This window comes from Phalaenopsis equestris, unplaced genomic scaffold (assembly GCF_001263595.1).
Source record: "Phalaenopsis equestris unplaced genomic scaffold, ASM126359v1 Scaffold000163, whole genome shotgun sequence".
Taxonomy (NCBI): domain Eukaryota; kingdom Viridiplantae; phylum Streptophyta; class Magnoliopsida; order Asparagales; family Orchidaceae; genus Phalaenopsis; species Phalaenopsis equestris.
Window position 1 is genome coordinate 43,171 of NW_018164605.1, and position 15,327 is coordinate 58,497.

General features: G+C 38.1%; 1 protein-coding gene across 4 annotated transcripts in view; it reads left to right on the top strand.

Moving 5' to 3' along the window:
* LOC110022025 overlaps positions 1-15,327 on the top strand; it is a 54,464-nt gene that overhangs the window by 7,605 nt on the left and 31,532 nt on the right. For 3 of the 4 annotated variants that reach the window (XM_020720794.1, XM_020720796.1, XM_020720793.1), the window contains exon 5: positions 6,564-6,649. In XM_020720794.1, coding sequence (XP_020576453.1) covers positions 6,564-6,649 — 86 coding nt within the window. Of the gene's footprint in view, positions 1-6,563; positions 6,650-8,096; positions 8,977-15,327 lie in introns of those variants that run through there. The other variant, XM_020720795.1, reaches the window with a different exon arrangement.

Here is a 15,327-nt window from a genome sequence, read left to right on the forward strand (position 1 = left end):
TTGTCTCTCTCTCACGACCAGACGCTGCTCGATTCGGCTCTCCCACTCCACTGCCCTCTCGCTTCTTCCCCTCGGCACAGAAGTCTTGATCCCGCTCTCCTCAGCATCGAGCCCGTCCGTCTGCTTCCCTCTCTTGTGAGACCGAAGACCACCTACTCGTCTCTCTTCCGCACGACAAGTCTCCCGGTTCAATTCTCTCCAAGTGGCGTCCCTCCCCTCACCATACATCTCCTTCCTGCTCTGAACCACGGTAAACAAGGTTTTACTCTAAGGTTCGTTGTTCGTATCTTCTCTATGTTTGTTGCAGTGTTTTTTCTTTTTTTTTTAAACTACTATCATATGTTGAATCTGAAAGAGCTATTCTCCAAAGAAAATCAAGCTTGTTGGTATGTTGTTTGGAGAATTTCCATGTGTCAATGCTTATCTTTGGGGTTAAAAGTGTAGTTGGAAGAAAACGGGAATACCTAGGCGCCACATTGCTCTTAAAGCTTCCATGACATTTACATGGATATTACAGGAGGCTTATTTATTTGTATGTCTAAAACTAGAACTTTCATATTCACATGCATACTACCTAAATCCGGGGTTTCAAAAAGGAAGTATCTCCTTTTCTTAATGAAAAGTGTAGTTTTCATGTTTAGAATTCATTAACCTCTTTGGAGCTGATTTTAATTCTTGCTTAGAGTGGTGTAAACACTAAGCTTTTGAGCCGTTTTGCTGATTTTATGGAATAGAATTGTGGATCTTTTCGGGTTGTTTTACCTGCCATTTAGAGCTTTTAAAAGTATTGTTTTGGGGGGGCTGGTCTTGCAAAAATTCCCCACTGTTTTAGGCACATTATTCGTAGTTTTGGAGAAAGATTAAGGGTCTTTTAAATTGCTTTCTTTGGGACTATTTCGAGGAGTTTTCCTTTGCTGTTTGGAGTATAAGAGCACTGTAGGTTGTTGCACAAAGCTCCAAAGCCACTGTTTGGAGTATAGGGGCGCTGTAGGGTGCTGTCAAAGGCTCCAAAGCCACTATTTGGAGTATAGGGCCGCTGTAGGGTGCTGTATAAGGCTCCAAAACCGCTGCCCGGTGTCGTAGAAGCGCTGTAGGCTGCTGTCCAAGGCTCCAAAGCCGCTGCCCGGTGTCGTAGAAGTGCTGTAGGCTGCTGTCCAAAGCTCCAAATCCACTATTTGGAGTATAGGGGCGCTGTAGGGTGCTGTCCAAGGCTCCAAAGCCGCTGCTCGGTGTCTTAGAAGCGCTGTAGGCTGCTGCCTAAAGCTCTAAAGCCACTGTTTGGAGTATGGAAGCGCTATAGGCTACTGTCCAAAGCTTCAAAGCCACTGTTTGGAGTATAGGGGCACTGCAGGGTGCTGTCCAAGGCTCCAAAGCCGCCGCCCGGTGTCGTAGAAGCCATCTAGGTGTTGTCCACCGCTGTTTTGGTTTGTAGGAAGCCGCATAGGTGCTGCCCATTGCTGTTTGGGTTCATAGGAACTCATACAGGTGCTATTCAAAATTCCTAGTTGCTGTCCGGAGTCTGTCCGGATTCTTAGGATCCCCGTACACTCTTGCTAGTTGCTTCTCGGAGCCGTAGGAGGTCGTAAGATCATCTTACTAGCTTGCTAGTTGCAGTTAGGAGTTGTAGTAAACTTTAGGATCACCTGTTTGGAGTTCCTGACTGTTGCTACGACTTGTTCTACTGCTTACTGTTTTCTTCTTTTCTCTGCAATTTATTTAAATTCCCTGCAAATTATATTATGCTTTATGAGTTAAACATGCAACAAGGATAGCATCGACAAATACGTTACGTACACAAGTACATTTTATTTGTTGTTGTTTATTCATTGCAATTTATTATTGCTCTAACACATTATGCAGGTACTGAATACAATTTCACTTTCAAAACAAAACGATTTTTCAAAATTAAACAACATTTTCAAAAAAAAAAAACAGAACACGTTCTTTCGAATTTACGGGAGTCCCTCGGATGAGGTAACCCACGGTTGCTAACGAGATCTCCCCGATTTAAATGAGTTTCACAACTCATTTAGACTATGTAAATTCAAAAGAAAATAGTGATACTAGAACGAGGGAACCGTGAGATCCTAACCGGTGTCGCTCTAATTAACTTTAACCCCCCATAATGACAACAAAACCAAAACCTTTAAACTTACATAATACAATATTTTGAACTTTTGACTTTAGGATTGCTATTTCGACGAGGAACTTGGAGCAACTTTGTCGGCAATACACTGAGGAGCTTGGATCGAGCGACAAAAGGAGCTTCTTTGGCAATCTCTCTTTCCTAGTCTAAACAACACATAGGATTTCGAGGTAGCTCGCACTGCACGATGTAAATCCTCACCCTCTTTTAGGCTCCTGCACAGTCATACTGGACAGTATAAGTCTTAACTCAGTTTTAACTCACCTTAGGTTTTGAGGTTGTCTTCCAAAACGACGTAAAACCTTTTATCTCTGCGGGCTATTTGCGTAATCAATTATTATGCAAGTCTAAGTCCCTAACGAATAAAATTGACAGGATTAAACACTCAAATAACAGCCTCTCCAAAACACAGCCGTACAGTAGGATAGTTTGGGAAGTCATTGAGGATTCTCTTCAGGATCTGTGACGTTCCCTACCCTTTACTTTGGACTCCTGAAAGAACTGTTTCTACTTGAGCCACTCCCATTTGTTTTTTCACGTCCTACCTTAAAAACCTAAATTTTGAATTCTTGAAGACTAGAACCACTGATCGTTGTCGAGAGTGATCATTGCCGAGAGTTTTCTCAAGTGATTCCCGTCATTTGAGATGTAATCAACTATAGGGGTAGATGTAATTAACTATAGGGGCTTGTCTCTATTGGGAACTTGAAACCCAGGTAAAATAATTCCTATTTAATCTTTGTATTAAATAGGAGAATTTGTTGGTCACATATAAAAATTTCGCAGACCAAATGAATGTCACAAATCACTTAATTTGCAGGATTGGGTCGATTACCGGGGTCTACACTTATCTCTTGAATTATCTCTTGGAATGTGTAGTATTCAGGGTAGGGTACCAGACACGATTATGCAAATTATTGGACTAATGAGATCCATTCGGTCTAATTTTAAAAAAAATTAAAACAGTACTTTCATAATTTAAATTATAGATCTTATATTGAAATTAAATTTTTGAAAATCGCATTTTCAAAATCTAACATCGAAAAAGTTGACCGACAAGGCGGCTTTGACTATGAGGTATAATTAGGGTTTTTTGTATATTTATAACTTTTTTACTTCTCGCATCCCATTTTTTTCCCATATACTAAGCTAATGTTTGATGTGATGTTGAACCGTGTCTCAGATGTGTTCGGGCCTAAAAAAGATTCACACATTGTATAGTGTCAGACAAATGTCCGGGCGTGTTGTAAAGTGTTGGTGCTAGATAAGTTTCCAATATGGATATAACATATTTTTAGAAGTGTCAGTGCTACATAGACCTATATAGATGTTTTATGACATTCAAGCTTCTATCAATATTGCCAAGGATTATATGCATCATGACAGGAACAAACATATTGAAGTTGATAGACACTTTATCTCTAAAAAAATTAGTGGGGGAATCCTAAGAATTGGTCCCTACAACATCCACGACCCAACTTGAAGAGAAGTGTGGAAGCCTAAGAAGTTTCAGGTGGTTTTCCTCTCATGGACGGGCCAGCTATTCAAGATCTCCTAGGAGATTTGATTGGAGACAAATTTGGAATCCTCTTGATTTGTGTTTATTCCTTTCCTATTTATGTTTGTTTATTTTTTATTTCAGAATTATTTTTTTTCCTAATTTTGGTTAGATATATTTGATAAGTTTGTAAATTAAGAGGGATTATATTCCATATATATGTGTACTCTACATGTGAATAAAGAAATAAAACAAATTTTCTGAAGTAATCTCTACATTTTGCACCAAGAGAAATGAGAACAACCTCTAGGGTTTCCCTCTCCTGGAGTTTGGTTAATGGATTTTGTGGTCAAAGTGGCATATATTTCACGATTCTATTATTAAGTATTAGATATAGTAATTATGTTAGGTATGTTGAAATTTTGATGGACACCTCTTGATATATTGGTATCTTTTATGATTTCTATGAAAGAAACAATCATCTAATTTCATTAATATTAGTAATGCGGGATGGATCCCACAAATCAATATGTATTAAGGAGTAAGATATTGTGACTTTTGAGTGGCTTAAATGATAGGATGCTTTATGGTGTTTAGCCATTTGAGATGCTTTACACGAGAGCTCAAAGACTTCTATTTTGCTGAATGATACATTAAGGATGGATGTTTCATTTGAATGTGATAGAGATAAATTATCACCCTTTTTGTATTCACTATTTTTGGATAGATAAGTTTGAGAGATGTGATTATTATCACTCATATCTTGATAGTAGAGTTCTTCTTCTTCCATAGCATTTCCAATCATCTCTTCTTTGTTTTTATCCTGAAAAACAATGATTGAAAAAAGTGCAGCTTAAGTCAGAATTTAGTTCTTGAATGTATAATATGTTATAACAATGACAACAACAATAACAAGCCTTTAACCTACTATGTGGGGTCAGCTACATGAATCCTTTTTCTCCATTGTATCCTATTGAATGTCATATTTTCATTTAATTCTAATAAATCTAGATCATTTTTTATACAATATGCCCAAGTCTTTTAGGAATTTGGAATTTGGAGAACTGATGATGATAGAAGAAAAGTTGTGAGTTTTATTGGAAGAGAATTTAGTTAAAGACTTTATCACGTGACCTGTTGCTTTTAAATTCATCATTTATTTTTTTTCAGAAACCGCCGATAAATAAGAAATGAAATATTTGATTGTGCCATAAAGCATGTACCCATTGATTTATTCAATATTTTCAAGAGGTTTGGAGTTTTTTTAAATTTTTTATTTTTTTATTTCTTTTTGTTTCAATCCTTCCATTTATGCATTAGTTTTGTCTTTTGTCTTTTTCTTTTTAAAAGTGTTGTTGGCTTGATAATCCTTGGATTGGTATGGCGGTTTCCTTTGGAGTTTCTAGTTTGTCTTTGATGTATTCTACTATTTTACAACATTTACAAAATATACCATCTCAATTATTGGATTTTGGTGGGGTCGGTTTGGGCTTGGATTGTTTGGTCATGCTTATATTTTGTGTAGAGGAAACAATCAAGGTAGAACTTCCATCCACAAGCGGTGTTTCTAGCATAACTTTTCCCCTTCTTCATGGTTTTTTTTTTTTTTTTTGGGTCACCTCTCTTCATGTTTAAAAGCAGGGAAAACTTTATTTAGGTTCGGAAGGGAATCTTTTCCAAGTATTTGAATACAAACTTGTTTGATTAAAATTCAAAAAATTTTTCTCTTCCATAAAAGATGCAGTATAGTAGTAGTTTTACTGTACCTAATTTTAACACCTTGGCGGTGATTGTTTTTGAGCCACAAAATTTTAATCTTATTATTATATTTTCTTTACTGAAGGGTGCCTTAAATGGCGGCGTAAATTTTTGTTTCAATTTTGTTGATTAAAGCAACATCAAGAACCATGAAGATGTTTGCTTCGTTGATATACTAGGAATATTAGCGATTTAAAAATTAACCGAAAAGCCAGCGAGACTCGAAAATTCCAGATTTGAGTTGACCCAAATAACTTTCGAATCGGGTTTTTGTTGACTCGAATAACTTTCTGGTCTGGTTCAAAATAAAATTTCTAACTCGTTTAATTTTTGGGTCTGGTTCGGGAGGGGGAGTGAGGCGGAGAGGGGTAGGGAGGGGGTGGGGAGAGAGAAAGAGAGAGAGAGAGAGGAGGGGGAGGCGGAGGGGGTGGGGGGAGAAAGGTGGCTTGAGTACTTATGTATTTCATTGAGAACCTTACAACCTTATTTACTCAAGGCTATGTTCCACTACTTAAATTGTCTTCTGGAGACAACTATTATATTACTGATTACTTGCTAGTTTCTTGAGGATAGAATATTCAAAGTATTAGCAAGGTTTCTATACACGTACCAATGAGAATATAAATGAGAACTGCTACAGCTCGCATGAGCAATAGCTAATTTTTTAACCGGGATTCTCGAGCTTAAGCTTTCGGATATTGAAAATTTGACAAATAAAAATTAAAAAATGAAACTGAAACTAAACTTAAATATGAATCAATAGCTAGTTTGATTTGAATGCAGGCTTGGTCTCGAATCCTGTCATATATTTGGGCTTGGATGAGGACTTCTATCGCATGGCATTTACATACATACCACCAATTCCTATGTATTTATATATATAGCACCAAAATTTGCTACATTTATGCCAAACAAATCTTTCATATCACACAAAAATGCCTTTATTTTAACTTTTAAACAGTGAAAAGGTAAGGTGACATGTATGTAAAATTGAAGTTTAGGTGTTATGTAAACACACAGGAATTGAGTGTTATTTATGTAAATCATCCATTTTTTTAAATCTTTATATATGTTGACCTGAGTTCCGGATACTGTTTTGCTGAACTTAGATGATGCAAGAATAACATCTTGTACTGAACTTCTTAATTTTCTGTTCTGTAGGGTTTGCTCTAGCTTGGGAATTCCTTTAAGAGAAGTGGCACCGTCTTGGTCTGACCATCAACTTTGGGAGGAGTCCTTTATTACCAGTAAAGTTTTCAGAATTCAAGCTCCGTATTTCTTTCCTTTTATATTGGTAGTTGAAGAATATTGTGAGAAGAAAAGAAATACTTATTTTCCTTAGCTTCCATAAGAGAGGTTTACATGATAAATAGTAGAGGAGGCCACCAAATTATGAAGGCCAAAATCAGCCACAAAATTCTCATGCTAGAATATAGGAAACTGCCAACAATAGAAAACTCTAAAAATAGAGAACACTAAAAATAAAAAAAATCTAATTTTGGCCCTAAAATTCTGACACCTTCCTTAAACTAGAGCATGGATATGTATCATGCCCAACTTGCTTACAAAGAGCTCAAAAGTTGTCCTAAAAGGTTCTTTGGTGAAGATATTTGTAATTCGCTACGTAGTAGGTATAAAATGCATGCAAATAGCTCCACAATTAACTTCTCTTTTATCAAGTGTCTGTCAATCTCCACATGTTTTGTGCGATCATGTTGTACTCGATTTTGCGCAATGCTTTTGACGGATTTATTTTCACAGTACAACTTCTTTGACATGTTTATCGGGATCCACAGCTCTTAAAAAAATCTTTTCAATCATAACATTTCACATATTCCATCAGTTATAACCATAAATTTTGCCTTGACATTGCTCTTTGCAAGTACATTTTGTTTCTTACTTTGCCATGTAATTAGATTTCCACAACGCAAATATAGTATCTGAACACTGATCTTCTGTCAATAACTGAGGCCACACAATCTGCATCAATATATGCCTCTATGTTTTGATGTGTAGTCTTCTGAAAGAGTAAACCCTTGCCTAGTGTACTTTTTGGTATCTTAGAATCCTATTAATTAATTCAAGTTGATTCTCATTGAGCAAACTAATAAATTGACTACCAAACTTAGAACAAAAACAATCTTTGACCATGTATATGTTCAGTATATTAACTTTTTCTCTAACTTTTGTTACCAAACTGTATTCATTGGATAACCTTCGTTTTCATCTCTTAGTTTGTGATTGGGATAAATTGAAGTACCAGCAAGTCTACTGACGGGCTCATTTTGGTTGGGGGTTGGGGGTGACCAGGCGCAGGTCAGCCCAACTGGACCCTTGGAGGGGGGCCCCATCGACCCTCCTCCTTTTCCTCCCCTCCTTGTATTTTCTTTTTCTTTCTTTGCTTTCTTGCTTCTCTAAATCTTTCCTAATTCTATAACATTTCATAAACACCAACATCTAATTTTATTCTCCATCTAATCTTAAAACCTATGTATTAAATCTGAAATTTGATTTTATTTCCTTCTCTATTTTAAAAGTTTTGCCTAAATTATGAAATATGATATTATTCCATTCTTATTTTAATATATCCTAAAATTGAGTCAAGTTTTTTATAAATAGGAGTTCTTGTATCTAGGGTAAGGTCTTATTTTTGAAATCTGATTTCAGTTTATCTGAATAGTTTCTTTCTCGAAGGGCTGTATTCGACGACGAGGAAAGTGCTTCGGCTGTAACCCCGTCCGAGGTGGTGTTTATTTCACTGTTCCGGCCACTACCCGCTGTCCATCGGCGTTCCAACCACCCTTCAACACCACCGGTCACCTCCGGGCCAGCCAAACAGCCAGCCAATTCGCGTGCAGCTTCACTGTGGCTGTTCACAGCCCTCCTACTGCCCTTCCAGACATCACTGCTGCAACCACCTGCTGTTCGCAACCCTCCTGCTACCGTTCCAAATGCCAATGCTGCACCTCTTACTGTTCACATTCCTCCTACGGGCACTGCTGCAGCCACATGCTGTTCGCAGCTTTCATGCTGCCCTTTCAAATGCAACTGCTGCAGCCTCCTACTGTTTGCATTCCTCCTACTACCCTTCCAGACATCATTGCTGCAGCCACATGCTGTTTGCAGCCCTCCTGCTGCCCTTCCAAAATCCACTGCTGCAGCCTCCTGCTGTTCCCAGCTCTCCTGTTGCCCTTCCAGACGCAACTACTGCAGCAACCTGCAGTTCGCAGTCCACCATCTGCCCTTCCGACATCCCCGCCGGAGACTTCTCTGCACCTTCCGCCTCCTGCCACCTCACTCACCGCAGGCCGCCGCCTCCATCAAGCCGTCCCAGTGCCTACAGCTGCTGCCTTCCTCCTTCCTGCAGCTCACAACCTTCCTTTGCCTCCGCTCCTTGGCTTCGTCCGCCATTCTTGCCTTCCGCTCCTCGGCTTCCGCCACCATCCTTGCCGCCTCCGGATTCCACCCTTTGACGAAGCTTTCCGTTTCCTCCTGTTGCGGTTCGACGCCTCGACGAGCGCTGAATCGCTGCTCCGCTTTCACCCGACATCACTCCGGCCTTCACCGCAGCCACCGCTCCAGCACAACCTCTCCGGATTCCTTGCTCGTCGGGCTTGTTGTGTCTTTATTTATTGAGTTTTTGTTTGTATTATTTTATTTTATGTTTTGATTTATGTGGTGCCTTTTCTTTTCTTGGGAGTCATCATTGTAACTATTCTTTTAAGTTATTAATAAATTCGTGTATTGCGTCGTGCTTTGCGTTAACTCCGGTATCATATGGTATCATAACTAGCCTAACCCTAGTCCTATCCTAGGGTTCTCTAGCATCCGCTCCCCTACCCAAACCAAAATTTTTTCCCAAACCAAAAAATTTTTCCCCCTCTTTTTTTTGCATCTTTTCTTGATTTCCTCTCTCATTCTCTTCTCTTCGTCATTCCTTTTTTTCCCTCTTTGTTTCCCTCCACTATCCTCGACATCTTCTTCCTTAAACCATCAACTATGCCTTCCAGAAGAAACGTACTGAACCACACATAGGATGCGCTACAGCATAAAATCCAGCATCTACAACAACAACAACAACAACAATTGGCATAACTAGTTGAAGGAACCCAAGGCAAGGTTATCCTCTATCGTGATCTAGAAAGTCGACATGAAGACAGGGACGACGATCTCAATCTGTTCCATTGGGAAGATGCGAGCGACAAAGGATACCGTTCTCTCTGTTTTGGCATCCAATACCCGAGGAGACCACAAGAAGAACCCCGAGACCATCACAACTTCGGTATTAAAATAGATCTCCCCAAATTTGATGGCGATATGGATCCAGATGAATTCCTCGACTGGCTGCAAACAGTTGAATGAGTTTTCAAATACAAGGAGATACCTGAAGATAAGCGGGTCAAACTAACAACTATTAAATTGAAAAAGCACGTCTTGTTATGGTGGGACAACCAACAACGTCAGCAAATGAGGGACAACATCGACAAAGTCACAAAGTAGGACAAAATGAAGAAAGTGCTATTGCATAAATACTTGCCCCCGCACTACCTCCAAGACATATTCCTTAGCTCCACAACCTTTAACAACGAGAAATGAGTGTAGAGGAATTCACAGCCAAATTTAATCAATTACAAATAAAGTGTGACTTGGTTAAACAAGAGGAGCATACCATTGACCGCTACTCAGAGGTCTGAAGCCCGCCATTAGCAATGTAGTTCAACTACAACCCTATTGGTCGCCGAATGACGTCCAAATCTTAGCCGTGAAAGTTGAAAGACAATAGAAGCAGACCAGATCGTAGCCTTCCTTCCAACAACAATCCTCATACAAGCCAACCCCAACAACTACACCTATTGACAAAGGCACACCAGGAACAGGGAAACCAACAACCCGGAATGCAAAACTGATCCAAGCAACAAGAAACCCAAAAATGGTACTCTTTAGGGCCAATGCTAGCCACAAAGTGTTTAAATGCCATTGTTTCAATCACATCGCCTCCAGGTGTCCCACAAGCCGAAATATCTCTTTTACAGACCAAGGTGTCATGGAGGAAAGCGAGGATGAGGAAGCAGCAGAAATTTTCGATGAAACACTTCAACTCCCAGAGAATGAAGGTGAATTACTAGTCATACAATGAGTCCTACTATCGGAACCAACACAGGATCAGTCATGGCTACGATATAACATCTTTCGTACAAAGTGTGCAGTTAAAGGGAAAGTTTGTAGCTTGATAATCGACAATGACAATTTTGAAAATTTTGTATCAACACTAATGGTGACAAAGTTAGAATTATCCACACAAAACATCCTCAACCCTATTCCCTCACTTGGTTGAAAAAAGAGAATGAAATTTGTGTGGATCAACAATGCCTTGTTGAGTTCTCGATTGACAACCAATTAAAGGAACAAGTATGGTGTGTTGTCGTTCCCATGGACGCCTGCCATAATTTATTGGGACGACCTTGGCAATACGCCCGCAAAGCTCACTATGACGGGTTTAGAAACACCCTCATTCAAGAAAGGTGACAAACACATCATATTACTACCAAGTAAAGATGCCATAGGAGTAAACGACACTGAGGAAATAATAGCTCCAAAAGCCACGTTCATGTAGTCAGTTCGAGAAGCACCAACGACACTAGCCACAGTCCTACATGAGGGGTCTAAGGAAGAAAACTTAATACTGACACACCGACAACCTCTGCTACAAGACTTCTAGAACGTTATGATAGACAATATGCTAGAGGGACTACCACCATTAAGGCATATTTAGCATGCAATAGACCTTATATTGGGATCAGTCTTACAAATTGACCTGCCTACAGGCTCAGACCGACGAAATACGAGGAACTACAATGACAAGTGCAAGATCCCGTCACCAGAGGGCTAGTTTGAGAAAGTACAAGTCTGTGTGCAGTGCCCACCTTAATGGTACCCAAGAAAGATTGATCTTGGAGGCTGTGTATCGACAACAAAGCCATCAACAAAATCACAATCAAGTACCGATTCCCTATACCTCGACTAGAAGATCTACTGGACAAGTTACCCGGAGCCACTCTGTCCTCAAAGATTGACTTACGCAGTGGATACCACCAGATACAAATGTGGTGAAAGAATGAATGGAAGACCGCATTTAAAATCTGAGATGGACTATACGAGTAGACAGTCATGCCCTTCGGCTTATCAAATGCATCCAACATCTATCGACAACAAAGCCATCAACAAAATCACAATCAAGTACCGATTCCCTATACCTCGACTAGAAGATCTACTGGACAAGTTACCCGGAGCCACTCTGTCCTCAAAGATTGACTTACGCAGTGGATACCACTAGATACAAATGTGGTGAAAGAATGAATGGAAGACCGCATTTAAAATCTGAGATGGACTATACGAGTAGAGAGTCATGCCCTTCGGCCTATCAAATGCATCCAACATCTTTATGCAATTAATGAATCAGATATCTCACAACCTCATCAAGAAATTCGTCGTAGTCTACTTTGACGACATACTGGTTTACAACCATTCTGAAGAGGATCATGTACAACATTTAACAACAGTTTTTGAAGTACTCCGGAATGAGAAATTATACGCTCATCCAAAGAAATGCACTTTCATGACAAATCAAATTTGCCTTTTGGGTTGTATCGTTTCCAGCGCAGACATTCAAATGGACCTGACCAAAATCGAAGCCATCATAAGATGGACCACACCGCAATCATTTACCAAATTAAGACAGTTTTTGGGACTAGCAACATTCTACCGTCGCTTCATTAAAAATTTCAGCACTATTACCGCTCCTCTCATCGAGCTTTTAAAAGGAAAAAAGTCACTTAGCCAAGAACCACTCAGATTAGCTTCGACACACGTAAAGAAAAAGCAACTCAAGCTCCAGTTCTAGCCCTGCTATAGATTTCACGCAATTATTCGAAGTAGAATGTGATGCATTATGCGTCAGAATCGGGGCTGCACAGAATTAGAGCGGTCACCCCAGCGCTTTCATTTGTGAGAAACTAAACGAGTTCAGGAGGAAGTACTCAACCTACGACAAAGAATTGTATGCAATTGTAAGAGTCCTCGAGCACTGGAGCTAGTACCTACTTGGTATGCATGTAAATGCCCCGTTAATCTAAATATTAAAGGTATTATTGCCTTTATCGGTAAGAATTCAAGAGATCAGCGCTATATTGATCAAAATTGTTTAATTGGAGTTTATAACCTAATTACAGGCAAGAGATTTTAACAATAGAATCAAATAAATATCCCGAGCCTACATTGGGATGCAAACAGACATCATATATAAAACTTTAATCAGGCAACGATCGATAATGTAAGCTAAACTTTTTTCATCGGATACATTTTTGTCATTGGATCCCATTTAACATCATACTCAAAGGCACTTCAAACTTGCTGGTAACTGCTTGAGATTTGGAAAGATTAATTTTTTTACATTAGCCTGTTACTATCCGCTTTACGATTATTAGCATGTTCCCTTTTCTTTAAAATAGGTCATTTACATACCATCTAATTCTTATGTATTCCCGTGTTTAAAACCTAAATCTTCTTATCACATAGAAAGTACCACTGCTTTAACTTTTGAATAGTGAAATACACTTTTTCATGCATAGGTTAAGTGAATATATGTAAAAAATTGATATGTAAAAATTGAAGTTAAGGTGTTAGATATGTAAATACATAGGAATTAAGTGGTATTTATATAAATTTTTCTCGAGATTATTAACCTGTTACCATTGTCTTTAGTTAAGTTGGATGATGATTGAAATGTGATTTACTATCATTTTGCAAATACTCATAAATAAAATTCTGTCAGTATAAACTGAATATTTTCTTGGCGTTTTGGATTCATTTATCAATACTATTATTAGAAAGGCTTGGGTCACTTCGCACAATTTTACAACTAAAAAATCTTGATATTTCAATAAAATAAAATTGCTAGAAACAAATCATCATAGCAATTGATACCATGTAACCTATGCTATATATGTGATGTCTTGTTTCATTTCCCCGAGGAAGTCGAAGAGGAGTGGAGGCAAAGAATTGAAGAGAGGGAGAGGAAGCGTATAGTCGAGAAGAAGGGAGGAAGTTGACAGTTGACGACTCAAATGGGTATCTGCCGTCCTATGAAGTGATGTGTATGAGGGTATCAGAGGTGGGATTGACTTACCTGGAGAGTCGAACGACGCGTGTGAAGACCGACGAGCGCAAGCTAGGGTTTCCCTATAGTCGATGGCGGCGGCGTCGACGTACAACATCTTCGATCATCAAATTGAGGGAGAATCGACATCGATAGTAGCATGGACGATGTCGCAGTTGAGCAGAAGAGTTGACGCTGCAGTTGAGCGAAGGAGGCGAGTGCGAGAGAGATTCCTACGAGCCAGTGTGACTCGATCTCATGCAATCGAGCGGAAGTAGAAGGAAGGAAAGAGAATATCGTGGGACCAATATTTTAGGTATGAGTTATTAAGGTTTAGGTATTAATAAAAAATATTATTTAGTTTGTATAATAGAAATATGAAAGATTTATTTAAAATAGGAAACTAAACGCTACAAGTACTTATGTTAAATTATTGTGAAAATTAGTTATAAATATTAAGTTAAGTGTGATTTTGTTGGTCAAATTAAAGTAACATGAATACTTAAAATAAATGCTTTTAATCAACAATTAAAGCAACACAAGTAAATAAAAGATAATTAATGATATACTTAAAATTATATTTTCTTGATGTTGTAGGCAATTAACTATTAGAGACAAGATTAAGCGTGCTTGGAGATTTAAGACAGATAATACGATTTTGTGGTGATTACTCATTTTTTTGCTATAGTAATATTTTGTTTCTTTTTGACCAAATTTATTTATTGTTATTAATTTATTTATAGCACTGTATACCCATGATTTATGTTTTTATTGAATTTTGTTCATATTAAGTGAATAATCTATATACTCAACTTTGTTTAATTTATTGTAGATATTGAATCTTGTACAAGAAAATTGACTTCTATGCAAATGAGAATGAAATATTCATTATTAGAAAATAAATTTTTTAGTATGCTTGTATGTACATGTTTGACTATGATGAAATCACTTTTCTATGTTACTAGCAGGTGAATGTTAAGATAATTATGCACGTATATAAGAAAGATTATTTATTTTGAAGTACTTTAATTGGTCTAATAATTAGACGATGCTCTGTGACGGTTGTACAAATATAGAAAAATATGGATATGCTATTGATAGAGTAAAACACATTGAATATCATGAACTATAATAAGTGATCATATTCATAACTATCAAACATTTTATATTTATTAAAAGCTTAATAATGTCGGTCAACTTTTTCGATTGATTAGATTTATTTGAAAAATATGATATATGAAAATAATTTTTGAGATTTAATTTAAATATAAAAGATATATAGTTTGGGTTTTGAAAGTAGTGTGTTTTAGTTTTTTGAAAAATGAGACCAAATGGATCTCATTCGTCCAATAGTTTGCATAATCGTGCCTGATACCGCGAATACTACACCCTCCCGAAAGATAAGTGTAGACCTCGGCGATAGACCCAATCCAGCAAACTAAGAGATTTGTGACATCCGTTTAGTCTGCGAACCTTTTATATATGACCGACAAGTTCCCCTATTTAATACAAAGATTAAATAGGGTTTATTTTATCTGGGTTCCAAGTTCCCTATAGAGGCAAGCCCCTATAGTTAATTACATCTCAAATGACGGGAGTCATTTGAAAAAACTCTCGATAATGATCAATGGTTCTAGTCTTCAAGAATTCAAGGTTCAGGTTTTCAAGGTAGGACGTAGAAGGGCAAATGGGAGTGGCTCAAACAGGAACAGTTATTTCAGGAGTCCAAATAAAAGAAAAGGTTGGGGATGTCATAGATCCTGAGGAGAA